The sequence below is a fragment of the Crinia signifera genome, chromosome 7 (genome assembly GCF_055691185.1).
Source record: "Crinia signifera chromosome 7, ASM5569118v1, whole genome shotgun sequence".
In the NCBI taxonomy this organism is placed as follows: domain Eukaryota; kingdom Metazoa; phylum Chordata; class Amphibia; order Anura; family Myobatrachidae; genus Crinia; species Crinia signifera.
The window spans coordinates 38197073-38222761 of record NC_139223.1 but is presented as its reverse complement, the minus strand read 5'-3'; the positions used below and the strand labels follow the sequence as shown (position 1 = coordinate 38222761).

General features: G+C 47.2%; 1 protein-coding gene across 1 annotated transcript; it reads right to left on the bottom strand.

Annotated features, from left to right (window-relative positions):
• Nucleotides 1-2171: 2171 nt before the first annotated feature.
• LOC146019423 (NXPE family member 1-like) lies at nucleotides 2172-18887 on the bottom strand. The gene is made up of 6 exons (XM_083151961.1): nucleotides 18750-18887; nucleotides 15031-15136; nucleotides 7365-8080; nucleotides 6214-6272; nucleotides 4456-4674; nucleotides 2172-3741 (listed from the first exon to the last, which is right to left on the bottom strand). The coding sequence occupies exons 1-6, from the start codon at nucleotides 18782-18784 to the stop codon at nucleotides 3197-3199; spliced, it is 1680 nt and encodes a 559-aa protein (XP_083008087.1). The 5' UTR covers nucleotides 18785-18887; the 3' UTR covers nucleotides 2172-3196.
• Between the last annotated feature and the right edge of the window lie 6802 nt (nucleotides 18888-25689).

The window sequence follows — 25689 nt, the reverse complement described above, 5'->3', positions numbered from 1 at the left end:
GGATCAAAATCCCCTTTACCCTCTGAGTACTAGTGGGGAGAAGGTTCAAATACCTTCAATAATGGAGAAATACAGTATAAAGCATTAATCCTCTCGGCGGACTGATAGCAGATAAATAGACTCCTTTATGGTGAATTCCAAGATGGATTATAGATAAAACTGAGAGATCCGTTTGTTTCTGCTTTTTGTGCAATACCGCTCTGGCTTAGTACTGTACCCAGTATTCCCTAGAGGCAGTGGCGGATCAACCAAGAGACGATTAGGGGCAGTCGACCCCGACACTCCAGGTGGGTGGCAGGCAGCCGGGTCCGGACAGCGTGCCCCTGGGGTCCGGGCAGCGTGGAGTGGGCAGGTGGTCCCTACTGTGGCTGGACAGTCAACGGCGGGGTCCCTGCAGTGGATGGGAACTAGTTCCCATCTGCCGCAGGGACCCCGCCAGTGCCCAAATAGCATGGCATGTGAAGCATTGTAGCAATGAGGGGGGATAGATTCCGTGTTCTCCCACTCACCTGCCAGTCCCGCATCTCCCCGCTGCCCTACTCTCTTGTCACACTCTCTCTGGGGGGACCTACCCTGCTCTCCCAACCTGATCACCCCAGACACATGAAGAGGCAGTGCCCGTGCAGCAGCTCCGACTCTGATGGGCTGCGAGAATAACTGCTCCGGTTAGTGCTGCAGGGGGGCGGGGGTGAGAGGAGGGGGCCCCCACAGACCTTAATTTGCCCCTGCCTAGAGGTCACCCTCCTAGGTACTGAGAGGGCTTTTCACTTTTCGGCTTCAAAGAGCAGATACAATTCTGGCAACCCAGTGAAGTTTGACCGTACTGCCCTTTATTAGCACAAATGAGAGAACAGATGGGATCCAGATACAGTGTACTTCTGCTTTTCCACACTTGAATACCAGTATCCCTGTTACTGTTTAAGCATTGTAGAGAATTCAAATTATACTGGTGTGTCCATTGAGAGAGTACAGAAATGGGTACAAGAAAACAAAAATCAGGGGTATGCCATCACAACCTTCTGCTTTTCATGGTCATCCATTTATCAGACCACAAATGAGAGAGAATTATGGGGAATAAGTCCCTGGGAAACAGAGCATAAGCTAATCACCGATATTAAATATGCAAATTAGCCATTTATTATTAAATATAACATTTAGGGGAGGAGACAATCATATGCATAAATATAGACACTTCAAATGTCAGTTTTTTTTTAAGATATAATATATAAAATAATGTCAGGTTTTTTGAAGATATAATATATAAAATATAAAAAAGGACAATTGATGTGTGTCTATATTTATGCATATGATTGTCTCCTTCCCTAAATGTTATCTTTAATAATAAATGGCTAATTTGCATATTTAATATCGATGATTAGCTTATGCTCTGTTTCCCAGGGACTTATTCCCCATAATTCGCTCTCATTTGTGGTCTGATAAATGGATGACCATGAAAAGCAGAAGGTTGTGATGGCATACCCCTGATTTTTGTTTTCTTGTACCCATTTCTGTACTCTCTCAATGGACACACAGTATAATTTGAATTTTCTACAATGCTTAAACAGTAACAGGGATACTAGTATTCAAGTGTGGAAAAGCAGAAGTACACTGTATCTGGATCCCATCTGTTCTCTCATTTGTGCTAATAAAGGGCAGTACGGTCAAACTTCACTGGGTTGCCAGAATTGTATCTGCTCCTTAAAGCCGAAAAGTGAAAAGGCCCTGTCAGTACCTAGGAGGGTGACCTCTAGGGAATACTGGGTACAGTACTAAGCCAGAGCGGTATTGCACAAAAAGCAGTAACAAACGGATCTCTCGGTTTTATCTATACTTCCATCTTGGAATTCACCATAAATGAGTCTATTTATCTATCCGCCCGCCGAGAGGATTAATGATTTATACTGTATTTCTCCATTATTGAAGGTATTTGAACCTTCTCCCCACTAGTACTCAGAGGGTAAAAGGGATTTTGATCCCCTAATTTTCACCTGATTACTCAGAGCTTGTGTTTGTATAAAGTATTTGTTGTTGTTTGCCTCATATTATCTTAAACTTAAGCCGTATTAAAAGTTATCTTTTAAATGAACAATATTACAATAAGAGTGCCCCAGCAAGGATTTCTATCTTCTGTGCCTTCCACACTTTTTTTGCTAACACTTGAATTCCCCCCACAGAGGTGAGGAGCCTTTTCTTTATATAGGATTTTTATTGCTACATATGGTGGAACCATCATGCAGCGTCATGTTCGACTGGAGACGTATCCCTTACCTCAGTGCTACCATCTTATATAGGATACACACCAGAACGACCATGATCGGGAGACGATTGTGAAACAATTGTACGATTGTCCTACGATGTGTTGGAGCACATGATCTGTACATGATCTGCACCCAATCCAATGTAGATGATGAATCTTTAGTGCAGCAAGTAACATCTCCAAAGCGACCAAATGACCGTCGGGGACACGCATCAGAATCGAATTGAAAACTTGCCCAATTCTGCTCTTTTTAAATATAATCGGTCAAAATTGCATTGAAATTGGGGGAATTGAGCCCAAATCGTTCTGGTGTATATCCAGCATTAAAATGTTCCTCATACCTAAGAGACTCTCAGGAAGGGTTTGTTGCTTCAAAGTTTCAGCCTAGGCCAACTTATACCCCTTTCACACCAGAAAATGCAGGGACCCATCAGGGAATTCGGCCCAGGGATCATGCCCCCTTTCACACCAGAAAAGTCCCAGCATTATCTGGTGTGGGAAGGAGGCAGTCAGGAGGAGGGCAGGAGGCGGTGAGTAGGCCAGGAGGTTGGCAGGAGCTGGGATGGTGGCAGAGGCAGTGGACAATACTTACCCTGTGTTGCTGGTCCTTGGTGCAGGCCGGTGATCCACACAGGCGGCGGGTGCAGATGACCGGTCGGATGGTGGGTGCAGATGACGCAGCTCTCCAGCAGCATTGAGGGCACCGGAGAGCTGCATCATCTTCATCCGCCACCTGTCCTGTCATTTGCACCCACCGCCTGTGTGAATCCCCAGCCTGGCAGCACACTGATGAAGGGCAACCCGGGTAAGTACCCCCTACCCCTTTCACACCAGCCAGGTCCCCGGGTTAAACCAGGGAATAACCCTGCTCCATAGCAGGGTTAAAAACCCGGCAAATTTTCCTGGGTTAATAGGCTGGTGTGAAAGGGGTATCAATCATCAACAAGCAAATGTAAATGTTAGGCTCATAATACTTGCAAATGTGGCTCCCGGAGGATGTACACTCGCTGTGGCTGAAGCCACCGTCATGTCCCAAGCATCCACAAAGCCAACGTTGATCCCCTGGAAAACTTCCCTTAACACCAGATACTGGGAATAACCATGAAAGTCACCAATTCTTTCAACAGGAGCCGTGTATTCTCTCGTGTTCTCAGTCTTGATGATGACTTTAGTGTCCGGGCTCCGGAGAAACAGTCGTTCTGTAGCTCTACGGATGTTAAGAGCCCGTTTAATGTAAAGTTTCAGAGGAAACTGTCTAAAGTGTTGTCCCATTGTAATAACAATGATCGTGTCCTTTCCACCGGCAAATTGGTCGATTTGCCGACTCGTGTACATGTCCTCCTTGAAGTAGTAGAACATGAAACTCTCTAAGGGGAACCCATGTCTTTTGTATGAGATATACATATCTTTGTCCATGTTTAAAGCCTCAAGTGTCTTCTCCCAGCTTTGCCATCCACTTTCACGGTAACGAAAATAGTTTGCTACTGTTGTAGACATTTAAATAAAAGAAAAAGACGTGTCCTTGGTTAGAGTAGTATCAGTGTTCAGACAAAGGGCAAGATGTATCAAGCTTAAAAAAAGTGATATAAAGTGGAGAGTGATAAACAGCCAACCAATCAGCTCCTAACTGCCATGTTACAACCTGTGCTTGAAAAATGACAGAGAAGCTGATTGGCTGGTTTTTAATCACTCTCCACTTTGGGCCTATTTCAGAACTGTTTGCTAGGCTGCATATTCTTACAAATTCGATCAAGAATGAACGGGTCTGTATCGGCTCCTTTATCACCTTCATAGGCGAATCTAGAAATATGCTAATGATTGGTCCCAGACTAAACATAATAGATTTGCGTGCATGCAAAAAGGGGCCTGGTCTCATTTGAGGGGCATGGTTTAACAGGGGCAAGTCACGCCCACATTTTTTTCTCCCTGCATCTTTGTCACACAACCCTTCCCAACACTACCTCAACCCATCCACCCCACTTCCACATCCCAATGCACCCTGTGGGAGCATACAGTAAAAAAAAAAAGACGAAGACAGATTACTGCGTTTTTTTAAAGGCCATTAAAAAAACACGCAGTAATCAGTCCCACTGCCCTGCCCAGTGCCCTGCAATTATGCTTCATTATGGTTGCCCTATGTTGTCATTTTTATCTTTGTCCTAAATGGTTACTGAAAAGGTGCATTATTTAGAACTTACTTTTGATGCCCTCAGTGAAGTGCATGATGAACTGGCGTAACGTTGAGTCTCCGATGAGGAAGAGTCTCTTTCCTTGCAGGCATTTAGAGAAGTCCTCACCAGTTGTATAGGTCATCATGGTGCAGTAAACAGGGTTCCAGTTGTTATTGAGAAAGTATCCACTTGGGATGGGAGAGTCCATTCCCGTCTGACATTTTGGTTTCGGAGTTAATGATGATTCTGAAGAAGGGAAGACACCAGATATGGAATTAAAAAATATCCCAAAACATAATTTCTATTTGTAAAGTAATGTGTTCTCTGTTGGGAAAATGTGCGTTATTAATGGCTGTTTTAAGTTTAAAATTGGAAGAGGTTCTATACATCAGAGGATTCCTCTTCCCTCCTACCATTCTCTAATCTAGCATTTAAATGGCTAACAACAATCTATACCTACAAGTGCTCCATCACTTTGTCAACCATTATCTGGTAGCTCCTGACTATTTTGTGGGTAACTTGCCCTGTTCGAGCCATGTCTCCAGTTTTTTTAAGTGGCAATCATTTATATGGAAAAACTAACCTGTAATTTTGTAGTGTAAATGACTACTTTAAACAAGTAAAAAAAAAACACAACATCTTAGAAACATAGACACCTAGAATTTGACGGCAGATAAGAACCACTTGGCCCATCTAGTCTGCCCCTTTTTTTAAACATGTTACCTCAAACCATATTTGATCCTTATTTTTATGTAAGGATATCAATATGCTTATCCCAAGCATGTTTAAATTGTACTACTGTATTTGTGTCTACCACCTCTGTTGGGAGGCTATTCCACTTATCTACTACTCTTTCGGTGAAAAAATTCTTCCTCACATTTCCCCTGAATCTTCCTCCCTCTAGTTTCAGTGCATGTCCTCGTGTTCTGTTGCTCCTCTTCCTGTGAAGAATGTCTCCCCCCTTTCCCTTCTCTGCTCTAAAGTGTACATATTAAGATCTTTTAGTCTTTCCTGGTACATTTTGTGATGTAGGCCATGCACCATTTTAGTTGCTCTTCTTTGTACAGTCTCTAATGTATTTATATCCTTCTGGAGATATGGCCTCCGGAACTGAACACAATACTCTAGGTGAGGTCGTACCAATGACCTATACAGTGGCATTATTACTTCTTTCTTTCTACTGCTGATACCTCTCCCTATGCAACCAAGCATCTGACTTGCCTTCCTCATTGCTTTGTTACATTGCCTACCTGCTTTTAAGTCCCCTGAAATAGTGACACCTAGATCCCTCTCTTCCTCTGTAGTTTCCATTATAGTGCCATTTATACTATATTGAGTCTTTGGATTTCTGAGACCCAAGTGCATGATTTTGCATTTTTTGGCATTAAACTGTAGTTGCCATTCTCTTGGCTAACTAAAGGTCCATGCACACTGGGTGACTATGCCCAGCGATGATCGCTATCATTGCTGGGGGGAAAGCCGCTCAGTGCATACATACTGAGCGGTTATCCCCCTGCCCGGCGCCATCAGTGGGGAGAGGATGGCTTTGCATAGCGCAGCGCAGAATTAATAGTTACGCCACTGCCAGCCAATGTTTGGCCTCTCCATTAAGGTCATTAGGCCTGGCGAAACCCCCCCCCCCCCTAATGGGCATCAGTGTTCATACATCAAAGCCCCGTTTCCTTAATTGGACATCACCGCTGATTCCTCCACAGTAATTAGGAAGAAACGAAGACAGTAAAAAACGAACTCTAATCTAACTTATAACAGTTATGTACAACTTACTTTCACAATCTGTAACCGTTATCTGCATGTTTTGGGCAATCTCCACACCAATATTTGACCTTAAAGAAATTAGACAAAATCAGACACAACCAATACATCGATCTGAACATTGTTCTACAAACCATAACAACATGGTGATAACTAGCCACTGCCCAATATAGACGGTGGTTTTGTCCAAGCAGTACTGGGTATGTCCGAATATTCAATGTCCCACCATGATCTTGGGTGGAGTTAAAGTGGACAGACATAAATGTCACACATCAAACGGATCAGTGCAATCTTAGTTCTGTTTCCAGTTTGTTTTATTTATTCAAAGAATGGGGCATGTTCAGATATTGATGGAGATGCATTTTGGTTATGTAACATAACTGCAGCGGGTGGTGTGTATTACAGGCAGATGATTCTGCTGCTGTAGGGCTCTGACCTGAGCCCTAGGACGCAGCATTGGATCACTTTGACACTATCGGGTAGTTGGGGCACCCATGAGGTTGCACGTGGAAGCTTGTAAGAGAAAATCCTGTCCTCTACCCTCCCTCTAAATGGCATATAAATGGACGGCTGTCACTACCCCTACCCCCAAATGGCATCAAATGGTCATTCACTGACAGCCTAATGCCAGACTGTTTCGATCTTCCCTGGAACTGTTCAGGCTTGTGCAGTCAAGACAATTCCCGAAAACGGAACTTGGCCATTTGAGAGGGGGGCCGTGACAGTTTATGAAAGGAATGGGGAAACTTTGACCCTCCAGCCATTTTTAATTACACGTCCCAGCTTGCCTTGCAACAGTTTTAGTATGGCCAAACAGAAAAGCTGTAGCAGGGTATGCTGGGATGTGTAGTTCAACAACAGCTGGAGGGCCAAAGTTTCCCTATCCCCGGTTGATGAGGACACATCTGAATCATCAGTTGCCCACTCGTTAGCTGCCCACTCGTTAGCTGCCCACTCTGGGAATGGCAGCTCTATCAGTACAGCAACTGAAGGAGTGGGGCATGACGCAATGTGACAGGCCACGGTTGGGGCATGAATTCAAGAATGCACCGTCAAAGCCACACACCCGCTATGTAATGCCGAGATTACCATTATATTGTAGACTACTGACTATACATCATATCCTTAAAAATATATTGTAGACAAAAAGACTGAATAGATACCCTTGGAATAGCTGGCTTTCTCCAGGAGTAAGAAAAGATGCACGGATATCCACCGCTCTCATATTTGTCAAACAGTCGCATGGGAGGCCCTGTGGTTTGATACAGTAAAATACCTCTTCATAGACTTCATCTTTGTACTCACAGACTTCTTCTGTTGTATTCAGCTGAAAGCCGCAGGTAGAGACGACTTGCTTTTCAAGGCTTACATAATGCCCCTGAAAACCAATAACTCCCAAACTGGAATGTCTCGATCTCCAAAGAGCTGTGATCCCTTCGCTGGGGTGCCACAACAGAGAGGAGACTGTAACTTTGCCTGCCCAGTACAAAGGAAAGTGGACATGGTATGAGCCATTGTTGAAGTCTTCCACTCTCCCGGACATAGAGGCTCCGAGCTCTGGGGAGAACAATCTTGGTCTAATAAAGTCTCCTCCGTAGGTCTTCCTGTTGCCCAAGTAATCGTACATATCGAGCTGTACCACCAAGTCCTCTCCAACACAATACTGTTCCCTGGGGTTCACTATGGAAGCCTTACTGTGTCTCCCACTTGTGCTTGTATCAAAGTACGAAAATGGGACATGGGGGAAGAGACTTTGAATTTTGTTAAACACTGCATCTATCTGAGATTGCAGATCGCTCTTCCTTGCGTTATCCTCCTGAACAGTAATATTCTCTTTGACTGGGGCAATGCTCGGTCCAAGCACATGTCTCAGAGAATCCTGCAATATAAAAAGAAAGATATTACATGTAGTTACAGTATTTGCTGTAAAAACCACAATGATTGTATACTGTGAAAGTAAGTTGAAATTGATTTTAGAGTTTTCTTTGGGTAGAGATTTATCGCACCATATGTATATTTAATATAGCATGGTCTAAACAATGATACATAGGGGTTAATTTACTAAAAGGCTAAGATTGCTATAAGCTGCATGTGTTGTGCAGCCAAAAAAATAATCAAAAAAGTGGTAATTATTCTGAAAAATGGATTGACTGTTTCATTACAATGCCAGTACTGTGCATATTATAACTCTACTAATACCAGGACATTGCTTAATTATTGCATGTGTGAAACTCCCCAACGACCCTCCCCATCCCGCCATCTCCCGGCAACTGGGCCGCCGGAAGCCATGGCCACCGCATTGGAACTCGCCGGGCGGCCACAGCTAATGGGGGGCCATGACCTCCCCGTCCCCAGAAGCCCCTGAGGGAGGTCATATAAAGGCCAGCAGGGGGGGGGAGGAGAGCCCGGTTCTTACACCTGGAGCTCCATCGGCAGAGGGAGGAAGCCTGCTGCTGGGGAGTGTGCTGCTTCTACTGTTGCCGCTGTGGATGCAGTAAGGGCAGCGATGGGAGGACAGCGATGGGAGGACCACGGAAGGCCGCTGCACAGACGGACCAAGTACCCCAGGACCGACGGGTCAGGTAAGTCCCAAGAGATAGCTTTTGTATTCACAATCTTTGGATAGCTTGTGTACTGTGTCTTTATATGATAGCATTTGTATTGTAGCTTTAGATAGCCTGTGTACGGTGACTGTAGATAGCCTTTGTACGTTGTCTTCAGCTAGCATTTGTACTGTATGTTATGGTGTTCGCAGATAGTATTCGTATTGTGTCCCTTAGGTAGCGATTGCTTGCATTGTACTGTGCTAGGCCGCAGGGTTTGTGTAGGTGGCACTAGGCCACAGGTTGCGCTAGGCCTCAGGGTCAGTTTAGGTTGCGCTAGGCTACAGGGTTTGTATAGGCGGTGCTAGGTACACTGCCCCAGTGTACCTCCCCTCGCCTGTTCGTTGGTAAGGATTGCAGGTGCCATGACCCAGAACCTCGCCAGCTTGTCGATCGACCCAGTGAGTATAATTAGTGTTGTGTCTGTCCTCTGTGTTGTGTGTGTGTGTGCTCCTTCCCCCCTTCCCTGGAGCGTTCCCCACCCGGATTACACCCACCGTACTTAACTAGCGGGTGTAACCAGTCTAAGACCAGTAGTGCCTGCGATGACCATCCCCCCTCCTCCCCCCCTAGCGGGTCTCCCCATCCCCTTTCCTTACAGACAGGAACACATCCAGATCCAGTGGAGGAGGAAGTGAAATACCGGGACCGTTGTCAGACTGAACGCGAGAGACGGAGAACAGCCTCTTACACCTGCACTAATGTTTATCCAAACAGGATAACATCCCACTATGCAACCTTCTACTAACTTTTAATACTGTTCATCAGGGATGAGGAACCTTCGGCCCTCCAGCTGTTGTTGAACTACACATCCCAAAATGCCCTGCAATGGTTTTAGCATGGTAAAATAGCAAAACTGCAGAAGGGCATGCTGGGATATTTAGTTCAATAGCAGCTGGAGGACCAAAGGTTCCCCATCCCTGCTGTACATAATCAGATCCACTAACACTGCATATTTCCAAGAGAACTAATATCATACCATGTTCTCATTGCCGCCCCTGCAAAAACCCGGGTTTTTGTTGCAGGGTTTTTGGCGGGGCACAGAGCATCTCAACTCTAAGACCCCGTTCTTACTGCACCTTAGACCTGGGAAATTCCCGTGTCTGACCCTGGTCTGCCCTGCCAACAAGTGTGTGAATATAATAGCAGCTTTGATTGGCTGTTGAAAAAGTAGCTGTGATTGGCTGTTTAGAAAGCAGCTTTTATTGGCTGGCTGAAGATGATGTCATTTAAAGAGGCCTTTTTTTCCCAAGCACACTGCATTGCTGGAATCATGGCTGACGAGTTACTACTTAGCTTGAAGTCCCTGATGCTGTTTCATGCAGTAAATGAGAGCTTGCTGTAGCTGCTAACATTGTGTTACCTTGTACTTTGAAGAGGAGGAAAGCGCAGTTTCTTGCTGAGAGTGAGAGTGGTCACCTTCATTATGTGCGCAGGAGAAGAGCTTTCTCTGCTCTCCTCTACGCAGCATTAAATGGACTTCACATGTCACCTGATTTCATCCCCCAACGAGCTTGATTTTTTGCATCTTGTGTGAAAAACCTGTGTCTGTGCTGTTCACACCGCCGTACACCCGTGTACTACCCAGGAAAAACCCTGCAAAAAACCTGTGTGTAATTCCCGGGGCATAACACCCGGGAATTTCACAAAGACGCGTTCACACAGAGACGCTACACAGGAAATTACTGCTCGCCCTGCCAAATACCCGGGTTTTTCAGGCAATGAGAACGGGGTGTTAATGACCATCCTCATATCAGTGTAGTTACTAATAATTCATGCTTGTTATAGATTTTAACTATGTATTTTTTGTTTTGATGTAAAACTGTACCTGACGGTATTTATTGTAGGGTCAATTTATATTGTGTACTTTTACTATCTTATTTAAAAAAAAAAAAATCATCTAATCAGAGTCTTTTCTGTCTTTTTCTTTGTCTCCATCCATGATGTTCGAGTATATATCATCAACCAACAAGTGTGGCACTCCAGACAACTTTTACCAAATGAAGCTGGCAGGCAAAAAGATTCTCAACGTTTCATTTCTATTTAAGAAATGTCATCATTCTAACAAACGTATGCATGATCTCCTACCTTATATCCCCACCAACTAGTGCTTTGGCGTGTGAGCTGCGCCCGAGAGCCCGCACCACACACTGCCAGTATATTAAAGTCATCCAGCCCGCCTCACATGCCCGACTCCAGACAGGGATGCATTGCCACGGCAACCGTGCTGTCCTCGGACATCAGTTCCCTGAGACGCTGCCTGGACTCCACCCCCACACAAGCGCATTACCATGGAGACTATACAACAAACAAAAAGAACCGGCAAACCATATACAGTACGAATAAAAAAAAAAATATATATATATGTTACAAACAACACATGCCAAGCAATATATAATGATATCGGTATGGCAATCAAACACCGGTGGTGATCTTGATTCATCTAGATCTGATGAGAATTCAAAAACTACATATCCACGTATGCAATACTGTTTTATTGAAAAGTACAGCCAACCTGTGCACCAAGTAGGGCCGGCGCCACCACTAGGCAGCATTAGGCATTTGCCTGGGGGCGCCGGCCACTGGAAAGCGGCACTTGGGATCAGGTCCCTCCCCCGACCATGGTTCCAGGTGAGCGGTAGCGGCGCCCGCAACCCCCCCTAACACCGATGGAGCGGGTGAGCAGTGGGGCCGATCACAAATCACCGTGGAGCGGTGACTCGGCGGCGTCCGCAACTCTCCCCCCGCTGGAGCATGTGTGTAGGTGAGCAGCGGGGCGCCCCTCCCGCCAGGGTCGCTGCAATGCCTTGGCATCAAGTTAGCACAGGTGTGACTATTTTATCTTTGACTAATAATATTGTATAAATTCTCCACCATCTGATAAGAATAGCCAAGATCTTTGCTTGAAGCCGCAGTACATCTGTGTGGCAGTTTCTCTCCAATCAAGATATATATTGGCATATCAGTGCCAATATCAGGGAATACAAATGCAACTTATTCCATTGCATCACACATAAATACAGGCTATCCAGAAATGATAAGGGTGAGGTTAACATCTGAAAGCATCACTCAACTGTATACTGGACGACGGAGCTTAGTGCTTTGAAAGTTGTAATAAACACAGTTGTTTCCACCAACTTTGAAAAATCCTCGGAGTGCCGTGTGGTGGGACATCCCTCCAGGGGGTTCTACTCTCACCCCAACCAGAGGAAGGATGGATAGATAGGATAAATTAGATAGATAGAAGCAGGCATGGACCGGCACTCTCTCAAATAAACAATCTTTATTAGCGATAGATAGATAGATAGATAGATAGATAGATAGATAGATAGATAGATAGATAGATAGATAGATATACCAGTGGCTTTATTTGTTAAGTCCCCCATACACTAGTGAGATTTAGTTTGATTTGACCCAATTCTGACAAAATCGGGCCAATAAATTGGACCAAATCTCATGTGTCCGACTCGATGTGTGGTCCCGGAAGTTGGGGGGAGTGGCTTCATTTGTTAAGTCCCCCATACACTAGTGAGATTTAGTTTGATTTGACCCAATTCTGACAAATCGGGCCAATAAATTAGACCAAATCTCATGTGTCCGACTCGATGTGTGGTCCCGGAAGTTGGGGGGAGTGGTAAAAGCCCTGAAAATTGGTATTTTTATACACTGTATAGTATATAGTGGTAATATTTAACAGTAGAGATGGTCTATAGTATAGGCCGTTTCAAACATTTAAATAAAATAAGTGGTCAGGAAAATGTTAAACATATAAATTAAGGGGGCGTAGCCCCTTACGCCGGTGTGAAGAGCGCCCGTAGGGCGCAATGAATCACCTAGTATAATAAATAAATACACAAACATAATAGAATCAGTACAGTTCTTTCTGAGTTCATAATCTCCCAGTTCATGGTAAGGCTCCTGTCTCTTCCTCCTGGCAGCTACTCTCTGGTCCATTGTGATGTTTGAGGGCTCCGATCCACACATTGAGGCAGATATATTAAGCCTTAACAAGAGATAAATGCAAGGGTGAAAAAGAGAGATAAACATCCAGCCAATTAGCTCCTTACTGACTTTTTTCAAACACAGCCATTAATATGGAAGTTAGGAGCCGATTGGCTGGTGGTTTATCTCTCTTCATCACCCATGAATTTATCTCTTGTTAATGCTTAATACATCTGCCCCAGTATGTGGTAGAAGAAGCTGGTACACTGAGCATGTGCAGCAGCTCTGCTCTGTCTCTTACACTGCATGATGTGGTGGCAGCTCTACTGATCATATTATATACCAGTGCTATTGCTGTCATAATATAAAGGCACTTGCCAAGAGGAATGGGGGCAACCAGAACTCCATCCCTCTGCATTTGCCAACAACACTAATTGTCATGGAAACAGGACCATAGAGTAAAGGCCCCCATACATTAGACCTGATTTACCTGGTAGCTCCCCGGGAGTGCTTTTTTTTAGCAGGGTGCTATATTGTGTGCACCCCCCAGCCAATATTTTGGCATCACCCCCCCCCCCCCGCCACCCGTGCCCCCCCGGCCACCAATGCCCCACCTCTTCGTGCAGCAATGACCAGCAGAACTTTTCATCTGTGCAGTCCCAGCTCCCCTCTTGGCTTCTGCAATGAAAAACAGACCATGACAAAATGTCTGCCCCCTACAGCAGACAGTTTCAGAGAACAGTCTGTTATATGGGGGCGGACATTTTATGATGGTCCGTCTCCATAGCATCAGACCAAGCCAGGAGGGGAGGCGGGACCGCAGTGGAGGGGATCTGGTATGAATACAATTAAATCTGCAGGTATGTGGCGGCGGCTGCATTACAATAGCCCCACAGCCCCTCGGCGCCCGCACTAACACAGCGCCTCTCTGCTCCCACGGGAGCTACGGGGGTATTGTTACGCCACTGATGATTAGGCACTTGATGGGCCAATTTTTGCATGTGATAAATCACTTGAAATTTATCACATGCAGACGGAGGGGGGGGAGCAATTCTTAGGAAATGTTGGTAGTGGACATAGCCGGCAGTAAATCACCATAACCTGTCTGTCCAGTTGTCTTTTGTCTAGGATGGAGCCGGTCACTGGTTTCAATATAAATGCCAGATAAAAGACTTGTTCTTATCTGTACTAAGATAAATAGACTTGATTTGTCTCTACACTAAAGGCCCCCATACATTAGTCCGACTTGTCCTAAGGACAAGTCGGACCTGATTCCCCCCTGCAGCTCCCCGGGAGGGGGACACACGATTTGGCACTTGATGTGCCAAGTTTTGCAAATGATACATCGCATGCGATGTATCATTTGCAACTCCAGGGGAGCTGCAATGTGAAGGGAGCAGGGGGCAGGGGGACATTGAGGTGGCTGGGGGGACGGACGCTGCGGGGGACACAGCTGCGGCAATTACTTACAGCTGAGCCGGGCAGGGGGAGCCGGGAGCTGTCTGTACCGAAGAAAAAAAAAGCCCATACAATGAATGGGCAGCCTGTGATTGGCTGCTGAGCGCTCTCTCAGCCAATTGCTGACTGGCTGAGAGAGCGCTCAGCCAATCACAGGCTACCCATTCATTGTATGGACTTTTTTTTTTTTCCTTCCGTACTGACAGCTCCTGCCGGCTCTATGCCGCCTGTGTCCCCCGCAGCGTCCCCAGCCCCCCCTGCTCCCTCTACCGCCGCGCCGCCCCACTAGGTCCCAAGTCGGGTGGTCGGACGTGCAGCAGGTCCGACCACCCGACGCAGATCCGATGCGCACGGGACTGCGCATCGGATCTGAGGGGACATCAAAACTAGCCGATTTTGGTCCGATTTCGGCCAGATCTGACTGATCTGGCTGAAATCTGACCAAAATCGGCTAGTGTATGGGGGCCTTAACACATCTCTACACCAACACAAGGACATCCTAGAAAAAGTCACGTCTAGCTCTATAAAGGAGCGTGAAAATGGTCCATTGGTCGGATTCTGGTTCAGTCCCTGCCCCGCCGTATCCCCTGACAACCACGAGAGGGAATGTGTTACGAAAACACATGCCTTCGCATGTCCTGCAGCAGGGGAAATTATTAGATGGTTTCGCAGTGTCAATGATTGCGCTTTAAAAAAACTGGAGATTTCTTACCAAATCTCTCACTTTCTGAATCTCTCATCCTATTACATTTCACCCAATGTCTCTGTATAAGAGAGCTCCAAATCTGAGATTTAAAGTACGGCTAACCCATCCAACATCTCTCACCTGAAGTATGCTCCTGTGAATTAGAAAGCTCAGCAGAAACAGGATGGCTACAACCAAAATGACTCTGTTCCTTGCTACAGCCATCAGTTTGTATGCGAAGGTCACCCTGTAGAATAAAGAGGAATTTAGCAAGGTCAAGTGCTCTTCTACATAGCATAATAACCATGTCATATTCTAATGTCTTTATACAAGATACTAAGCGCGCTCACCTTTATGCTGTGGTGCAGTGTATGATGTGTAAAGAAAATAGAAACTGACTATAAGATTTATTTAGTAACAGGTTCTTATATAGTGCACACATATTCCGCAGCGCTGTACAGAGAATATTTGAAAATTCACATCCATCCCTGCCCCAGTGGAGCTTACAATCTATTTTCCCTACCACATGTACACGCACACACAAACATTCTAGGGTTAATTTTGTTGGGAGCCAATTAGCCTACCAGTATATTTTTGGATTGTGGGAGGAAACCGGAGTACCCGGAAGAAACCCACGCAAGTACGGGGAGAATATACAAACTCCGCACAGTTAGGGCCATGGTGGGAATAGAACCTATGACCTCAGTGCTGTGAGGCAGTAATGCTAACCATTACACAGTCCGTACTGCCCCAAGATGCAAAAGGTATTGCTTTTTATTTAAATAATACTTATGTAAAATCCTGGATGTTTTCACAGGAATAGGCCAGCGAGGTTTCACTCTGGGGGCGGGATGTATAAATATACATCGCCGTCCTTCGCCTAACAGCCGCCGCGATGCTGCCGCATATGTACTAACATATGCGGCTAGCATCGGGTTGTGGTGACGGGGGTCTCCAGCGTCCCCCTGCGTCTCCTCCTCCCCCCTGAAGCCCGGATGTCCTGCCGGCTGTGACACCTGGGGGAGGAGGAGATCAAAGGAGGATAGGAGGGGGGGGGGGGAGGGGGCGCGCGGAAGCCGAAAGAAGCCCAATGCGTTGACGGGGCAGCGGGGTTTTAATACATAGGGAAATGTGGTAAAACGGGTGTTTTACCGCATTTTCCCGTTAGTACATCCCGCCCTAAGTGACCCCTCTAGCATGGGCGAATCTAGAAATATGGTAATAGGTGGTCCCAGAACCAAATGCCGAAGTAAGCCGGACCTTTGCGCTGCGAAAAGGGGGCTTGGTCTCATGAAAAGGAGGCCTCATATTACACATTAGACCACACACGGTAATGCCCAATTCACATTTTAGCAAACTCCGCAATAATACCCATTACAAATAAATCCACACGCCGTAATGCCAATTACACATAAGGCCACACACCATAATGCCCATTACATACTATGGGGGAGATTCTCTAAGAATCTCCGCCCCCCTTCGCATATTTAATTATCGCATATGCTGTAACATATGCGATAATTAAGGCAAAGGACAGCTCTTGCGTTAAGAGCTGTCCTTTGCGGTGAGAGTCGTTTTGGAGTCGTCTGTTTCTGGACTTCTCCCTTAATTAATGATTGCCAGCACCTGTGTTGAAGCACCTTTCTAATCAATTAATAACATGTGTGAAACAGGTGATGGCAATCATACATTATGAGGGAAGTCCAGAAACAGAGCAATGTGTCCCTCCTGGAGAGGGTCATGTTGGGAGGTATGTGACTGACTCACATGACAGAGAACCAGCCCAGTGAGCCCACAGTGCCAGACATCCTCTGCCTCCCCATGTTGCCCAACAAAGACACTGCACCAGGTGAGCGCCCCCCGCCGCCCCCCTTGTGACCCCCCCTCCCGCGATTCGCAGCACCCCCCGCGGTTCACAGCAAACCCCCCCCCCGTGATTCGCGGCAACCCCCCCCGCAATTCACGGCAAACCCCCCCTCCTCCCCATGGCTATGGTCGACAATGAAAAAGGTTGACATGAGATTTTGAGATTTATTTTTCATTTTTTGAATGTTCTCATATTCTGTCTCATGTGTCGACATGGACACCAATGAAATGCCACACTTATGTCAACATTTACATGTGTTGACCTTTTTGTGTTGATTTTTTCTTGTGGCGATTCGCGGCACCCCCCCCCCGCGACCCCTCCCGCGATTTACGGCACCCCCCCTGCGACCACCCCCTCCCGTGATTCGCGGCACCACCCCACCCTGTGACCCTCCCGCGATTCGCCGCCAACCCCCCATCCCACGATTCACGGCAACCCCCGCGACCCACCCCTTCCGCGATTCGCGGCAACCCCCCGCGCCCTCCCTCCTGCAATTCGCTGCAACCCCCCGCACCCCCCCTGCCGCGATTCGCGGCACCCACCCCCCGCGACCCCCCTCCCGCAATTCACGGCACCCCCCGCGACCCCTCCTCCCGCAATTCGCAACCCCCCCCTTGCGCGATTCACGCCCCACCCCTGCGCTTTTGTAGACCCCTGCCCCCTCCCGAGATTCACCGACACCTGCGCCCCCCCTCCCGCAATTCTGCCCCCTCCCTCGATTCACGGCACCCCCCGTGCCCCTGCCACAATTCACGGCACCCCTGCTCCCCTCTTTAGTCCCCCCGTATGCCCACACACCCTTATCACTACCCAGCTTCCTGCTCTCCTGAACCATAACTTTCACCACTGGGGAGTCGCTGACCCTGTGTTGCCCACATACCCCTATCATGCCTCATAGCCCAGCCTCCTGCTCTCATGCACCCTAACTCCCACCCAGTAGGAGGAGACACTGACTCAGGGCCACCGTCCTGTACTGCTACGCTGGACCCTCACCCACTGGCAGAAGCTGCACTGTGTCTCCCACCCTCCTCTTTAGTCCCCCTTATGCCCACACACCCCTATCACTACCCAGCCTCCTGTTTTCCTGTGTTGTGACCTCCGCCAGTGGGGAGCCGCTGACTCAAAAACACCCTACTATACTATTGTACACACACACACACACACACACACACACACACACAAATGTCACTGTACCATCCACACTATCAATGTACATCTTACTCTGTAACTGCTTTTTAATTAAACAAAACAATACACACCCCCTTCCACATCATATGCTCTCTATTTAACACATTTCACCTATAACACAAGTTGCAATACAGGCATCTTTCATACAATTCTAACCATATGTCTCACAATACAAACGTTCACAAATTAAGGGGGCGCAGCCCCTTACGCCGGTGTGAAGAGCGCCCGTAGGGCACGATGAATCACCTAGTCAAGTGATACTTGTGTGACCGGCTCTGTTATATCATTATACAGTAACTATACATTTATATATTGTTAAAAATAAGCAACCTTTAAATGTACATTTGAATACATGACTGCCCACCCATCTACAAGGCAACTTTATCCTGATGATAAACTAATACTGCTTTCACATTGCAGACATGGGTAATGACACGGTATTCTTAAATGGGACTTTAAAACGGGTCTGAGCCTTGAGACCTTTCACATTGCAGGTGAAAACCGTTTTAAAAATCATTTAATACCATTCAAACATTCAACCCGTTTAACCCCCAAGGGACACGTTTCAAGCCATTGAAATAGAGCTGTTCAAACTGCCAAAAAAATGGCTTTAAAACGTGTAGGACTCTGCTTTTTAACCGTGTTGAAATACCGGTTATCTTTAACCGGTAAATCAACTCTGGCACTTTCACATTGCAGCCTTAAACGTTTTAAAATGGGAAAAAAATGGCAATATACCGTTTTAAAAGTGCAATGTGAAAGGGGTTTCATACTAACAAGTCACTGCTATAGAATGGGTACATACCTCTGTGTTGTATCTGCATACAGGCTGCAGGTCATTCTGGTAGAACCTAGCTGATAGATAAACTCATTGGAATAAAACCAAACACATCCTATGAATAACTGGGTGGAGCACAGAGCCAGAGGGAAGGCCGTCACAGAGCTCGTCAGGGAACCAAGGCCCTTATTCTGATCTGTGCGGATATTCCCGCATTCTTACGGAGCGGTCCGCACGCCACGGTGTTTTGCCGCATGCGGCCATCGTCCGTAGAAACGCCCACGTGTCCTCCGCATTCGGACGGACTCACTCTTTAAGAACAGGGCGTGTTTACGGACGACATACAAACCATGCGTGTGCGGGAGAAACACTCCGATTCGGCACGGTATTACAGAGTATTACAGAGTATGCTCGGGAATACCGCATCCGAACGGGAGCCAAGCGGTGCTACCGCACGTAAGCGGAGGATTTACGCCAAACAACCCACTATGAAGTATCTTCTGCAAGACATCACATGACCCACTTATTCAATTACCTATCCTCATAAAAAACTGCTTATTTGGAATTGGAATCAATTAGATTCCAATATATCCTTACAAGCATGCCTAACACATGCATAGCACACATTAACCCTTACAGCAATTGAAGTGCAATGGTTTCAATTAAAGCACTGACAAGCGTCCTATTAGTGAGTAATGAGTAAAGGAGTAGATTGTTATTGGGTTCAGGTGTTAATGGTTGTAGTCATTAGGCGTACGTTCGCCTACCGCATGAACGAGTGGTGTCCGCAAAGCAATAGTACACTTGTGGACACCGCACATTTCAGCCCTTTTTGCTCGCGTGCATTCGGAGTGGTTTCCGAATGTACGCCCCCCAACATAAGTGTACTCCCCCGTGTCCGCCCATGTTTCCGCCCCGTTTTGCCCACTTTGAAACTACGCCCATGTGTCATTCCGCATGACGCCCATAATACGCCCCTATTTCCCGACTGATTGCGGTGACCAGTTTTGGACGGGCTTTGTCCGAACTGGTACCGAGTCAAGGCGTGGCACATGCGCGTAGCGTTCTCCACGCATGCGCAGACGCCGTAAAGACGCGATCCGTAAGAACGCGGTAAAGTCCGCATCAATCAGAATAAGGGCCCAAGTGAGGGATTTAGGGCCTGCAGGCAATTTATCAGATGTATAGTACACTGTGGGTCCGATTCAGACCCGCGTGTAGCTGGACTAATTCAGCTCCTTCGCTGAGGTTTGGGGTATGCGCATGCACGTGTGTTCCACATTCGCCAAGTCGTTTGCTCCAGAAAGGCGGTGGCAGGCGCCGGGCCGGAGCAGGGAAACGTCCAGCGTTTTATGGACATTCCCATGAAAATGCTGGGGCTGGCCGATGCCTGCTTGTTTTCACGGCGACCGTCGAATGATTTCTCTTCCCTTCAGGCCGCAAGCGAGGAGATGTGTTCTCGGTCGCATGTAACAGAGGGGATGAGGGCGCCTGCTGGTGGCAGGTGGCGGTGCTTACCTCCTTGCTAGGCAGCCAATATACGCTGCCTAGCGAGCACGTCTGAATCCGGCCCCGTGTCTGGTTCCGGATGATAGTCCTACAGTGTCTAGATAGACGGCAAATTGGTCTACCCCAAAAAGTTGACATGCAATAGGTCGACGGAGTCAAAAGGTTGACATGCGACATATCGACATGCAAAAGGTCGACAGGGTCAAAATGGTGCCAGGGTCAAAATGTTGGCATAAAAAAGGTGGACACATGACAAGGTCGACTGAGTTATTCATGATTTTTTTTATCGACTTACTTCACCATCCATCCGTCGACTGTAGTAGACATGGACACCAAAAATGTAGCCCTTTTCATGTGTCTACAATTTCATGTCGACATTATGACCCCATCGACATTTCCCTTGTCGACGTTTTGACACTGTCGACCTATTGAACTTGTCGACTTATTGCATGTCGACCTTTTGGGGCAGGCTGATTGTCCATCTACACACAGTCTTTACATAATACAGTATTAGTATGCAGAAGCGCACTACCAGAGGACTACCAGCGCACTACCAGCGGACTACCAGAGGACTACCAGCGCACTACCAGCGGACTACCAGCGCACTCTCAGCGCACTACCAGCGCACTACCAGCACACTAGATAATGCTCACATAAACTTAATGCATGGAACCTGCGTATTTGATGTAATTGAACTGAGCACGACATAATGGTGATCGCACTGTAGGTAGCCCCTGAGAGCCAATGAACAAACTAATACACTAGGAAAATATTCTTATTCTACCTACACACTTGCCAATTCGCTCCCTAACCGATATTGTCAATGGATCGTGGGTAAACGATATTGAGCGTAAGCGTTGATATCGTTCAGTGATGTCATCAGGTCCCTGCTCCGTAGTCCATACATGCAGTTGCTGACGTTATAGACAAAATCGACCTGCATGTACAGACGACAAGGAGGGAATGGGCGCAATTATTCGCTGTTCCTTGCGGACACATATGCGATGTTATGAACAATATCGCTGTCGTATACCTCTGGTAGGCTGAGGTCTGTAGACAGGCTTCGACTAAAGCTTGTGAAACTAAAGTTTGAATTTATAGTTTATTGTGAAAATCATACTAATTATAGTGTAGTGTAGGCATTCTTGCTATACAATGATTTAGCCTGCCACCCATTATTTACACAGGTTTTGTAGCTGAATTTTAAATACTGGAAATGCAGGCTGGAATTCAGCCAACAATAGAAACTGTACAAATTGTAATTGTCTTAGATTACAGACAGAGCTCTACCCGCTCAGCAGGTTGTGACCGGCAATGAGGGTCCTGACCCCAAGCTCTGTCCAGTTTGCCTGGAGCAGCACAACAGGCTGGGAGGAAAGATTGTCTCCACGGTGAAATACTGTATACTGTACATTACATGATTACACACACACAACACGTCCTGCTACACACAACTTCTTACTGATACATTTACACAGCAGTGACTACTACCTTACAGTAGGAGGGGATGTGCCGCTGGCCACGATGCCAGAACCCCCACACCTGCCGCTCCTCCTCCTGCTCTCCACCGCCATAAATACGGTAAATAAGCTGAATTTGGATGATAGTAGTAAATCAGCCGATCAAAAGGTCCCAGCCGTAATTAAGATCGAAGGGTAACAGATGGCCTCTCTACAGTTGGGATTCAGGCGTCAGAATCTGGACGTTAGAATCTGGAGTGTTAAAAGCCCGACAGTCGGGATCCGTACTTACAGGGACTATTCTCCCTTGTAGGGGTTCACGGCCCCCATAGAGGGAGAATTGAACCTGTGATGAGCACAGCCAGCCACCAAGCCTGCAAGGGTCTCCATAGCGCTTTCCCCCTAGACAGAATCCCAGAAGTTGGGATTCCGATATCTGTCTAATGACCATCAGAATCTCGACTATTGGGAGGAAATACCACACCTAAGATAGAGTTGGTATGAATGCGTTCATTTCCCTCAAAGTGGGTGAAGGGGGGGGGGGGGGGGTAAGAAAGAGAGAGAGAGATATGGAGAGAGGGAGAGTTTCATTAGAAAAGAGGAACTGACAGAAAGAGAGAAATAAAGAGAGAGTGTTTCAGGCAGACAGAGACAGTTAGAGGCCGGAATATATCAACGCTTACCGCAGCACTGACCAGGGCTGCCGAGAGGGGGGGTTATATACTACATTACCCGGGACCAGGCTTGCTGGAGGGGCCCGGCGGGGGCCCTGGTCCGACCCACCCCCCTTCCCCCTCCGTCCCTCCTGGGCAGCAGCGGCAGCACACACTTAGAGCATATGCTGTGCTCTGCTGACAGCAGGCTCAGCATGAGCGTCTCACTGACAGTGTGAGAGCTCATGCTGAGCCTGCTGTCAGCACATGCTGTAGGTGTGTGCTGCTGCTGCTGAGGGAAGGGGGGTGGACTCCCCTCTCGACTTTAGAGTGTTTTTCACCCTCCCCTAAACATTTTGACCCAGGTGGTAGTATCCAAAATGAAAGAGAAAAGAAAAATGCAATAGTGTAATACTGTAAACCTTCTTAGTATTCAAAGAAGAACACACATATTAATTTGACTCGTACCAAAAATATATATCTACTTGCAAGGAAGTCACATGTGTTTATTGAGGGACAAACTCCTGTCCAGGGCCGGTGCTGCCCACTCAGCAGCTCCTGCAAAGCAGGGAGGCGCCATGCTGAAAAGGCGCTGTCTCCCTCCCTGCTTTGCTAAAGCTGCCTCAGCCCTCACTGTCACTGCCTCCATCCTGCACGCCGCCCGCAATGCCTGTCTGACAGCGGGCGGCAGCAGAGTATAAAGAGCTCCCTGCTCCCTCCGGCCTGAGTGCACTGTGTGCACACACTCAACACAGCCTGCACACCGCCCGGCCCGGAGTGCCTGTCTGTCCCAGGTACCTCCAAACCACCAACGCATTTTGACTTCTAAGGGCTGTTTCACACAGTACGGTTCCTGCCGCACGGTGAAATCCCGTACGGTCAGGGAGCCGCGCCGCACTCAGAATTTTATAATGGCAGGGATGGCCACAGCCCGGCAGCCGTCCCTTCCAGTGGGGGGATCCGGCTGCAGCCGTGCGGCCGGGCCGTGGCCGTCCCGTGTGAATGGACACAATAGTGTCCATTCACAACTGCTGAGTGCGGCACGGCTCCCTGGCCGTACGGGATTTCACCGTGCGGCAGGAACCGTACTGTGTGAAACAGCCCTTAGTCTTCCTCAGGGTGTGTCTGTTAAAAGCTCGTCAGTCGGGATCCAGACTTACAGGGACTATTCTCCCTTGTGAGGGTTCACGGCCCCATAGAGGGAGAATTGAACCTTCCTCAGACACACCCTGAGGAAGACTTAGAAGTCAAAACGCGTTGGTGTTTTGGAGGTACCTGGGATCCCTATCTGGAGCTTGGCATCAGGACTACTACTGAGGCGTTTATGTGGAGGTCCACCCGGGTTGTATCATCTGACCCCCATTGTGCTTCTTGAATAGCCTTTTGTATAAGGCCAGATACGGTACCAGGCTTTTTTATCTATATGTTCCTTGTTCAAATGTTTGTGTGTGAATAAAATAAACTTTTTACGCTATGAGCCTTGTTCCCCACACATTTGTGTTTTTGAGGGACAATCAGGAGGAATTTTAAGGCGTCCTTGAATTGTTGGAAGTGACCCCCATTCTACGCGCTAATCCTTGGCCTGGTGATAGGCCAAAACACGGTACGGGCACATCCTTCTAGAAAATCTCATCTTATAATTTAAATTGTATTGGGAAATCCACACCATGAAATTTTGTCTGTTTTATCTTTGAGGTATTACGTTATAGACTGAATATTCTGAAGAAAAGGACATTTATATAAGGAAAACATCATTTCAGAGTTTAAGATCCCAATAGGAAGCGCGGGTTTACCCCCATTTTTCTTGTTTTTTCTATTGTTATTGTAGTAGGTGGTACTACAGGGTTAACCTGCTGCATCCAAGTGGAAGCGCAAATTTTCAAACCTTTGCTCTCGTTTAAGATAGAAGGGGAGGGACTGCACAAGATTTAAGGTTAAGTGCCTAAAGGTGGCCATACATGCTGCAATAGCAGCGTCCGATGCGATATGCGCTCCTGCAGGCATCGCATTGCACAGTACAAAAAGTATGTGCTGCACATACTCTGTACTGCTTTCGGATCGCACCACACACACATTGCATGCATGCCGTGCGATGCGATGTGATCTAGCCCATAACGTATGCGATTCTCGCAGCGTGTATGGGCACCTTTAATGCCTGCAACATTTTGCGGACACAGCACTGAGAAGTGAGCGGTTTGCACAGTATCGACTGCACCCTGGATGCGCAGGGTTGGGTTGTGTGTTGTGTGTGATGTCACCCAGCCGTCGAAGCCCTCCCCCTGACATGCCTGTGTTGTCTCGACCATTCGCATGAAATGCTGAAGCGATGCCCCTACAACAGGCCATCGGCAGCGTGGAGGGTGGGTGGTGACGGGGGCTTGCATGAAATGCTGAAGTGATACCCCGACAACAGGCCATAGGCAGTGGGGACGGTGGAAGGCAACGGGGCCCAATGGCCTGTTGCAGCGGCATCGCTTCAAGATTTCATGCGAACGGTCGAGACAACGCATGCATTTCAGGGGAGGGCTTCGACGGCTTGGTGACATCACACATAACCCAAAACATGGCCGGCCTGCGTCTGGCTTCACATCTAGGCTGCACAGCCAGGGTGCAGCCGATACTGCGCAAACGTTTCACTGTGTAGCAAACCGATCAAAAGGGCGCAAAATGTATGGTTTGCAGGAGGGCGCCAGACATCCTAGCACCGGCCCTGCTCCTGTCACCAGAAAACTTCACTCTCTTCCATCGGAGATGAATAACTCAATTGAAAAATATGGAATAGGAGAACATCATGGCGCAGTTCAATTGAATAAAAATGAATAAAACAGTTGACAGAGAGATGAAGCAAGGGACTCTCACCATTTCGGGACCCACTTTGGGGTCAGGACCCACAGTTTGAGAACCACTGTCATAAGCATTGCTTCTTATTGGCAAGCTTTGCTTTCAATCATACTGTCATAATTCACCCATCACACAACTTCCTTGTTACTAGGGAAAGATTCAGTGGCCTTCAGGTGGTTTCTCATATTGTTGACATATACGTGCAGACGAACTGTCTGCCCTCCTCCACTATACTGTCAACATTGCATTCTTAAACTTATAAATCAAAACAGTTTTCTATAAGAAATCACTTTTCCAACACTATTCTTGACCTTCAGCCATTTTGTGATGTTTTTTATGCAAGTCATGGCAAACAAAATGGTTGCTGCTTCTGACAAACACCTGCTGCTTAGCGCAAAGGGTAGGCCTCGTGGTTAGTACCTTGTGCAAAAAGACATCTGCAGCAATAATTACAGTATTTAAGAAAACAGAGTGTAATGAAAGCATGGAATTATTGATGCGTTA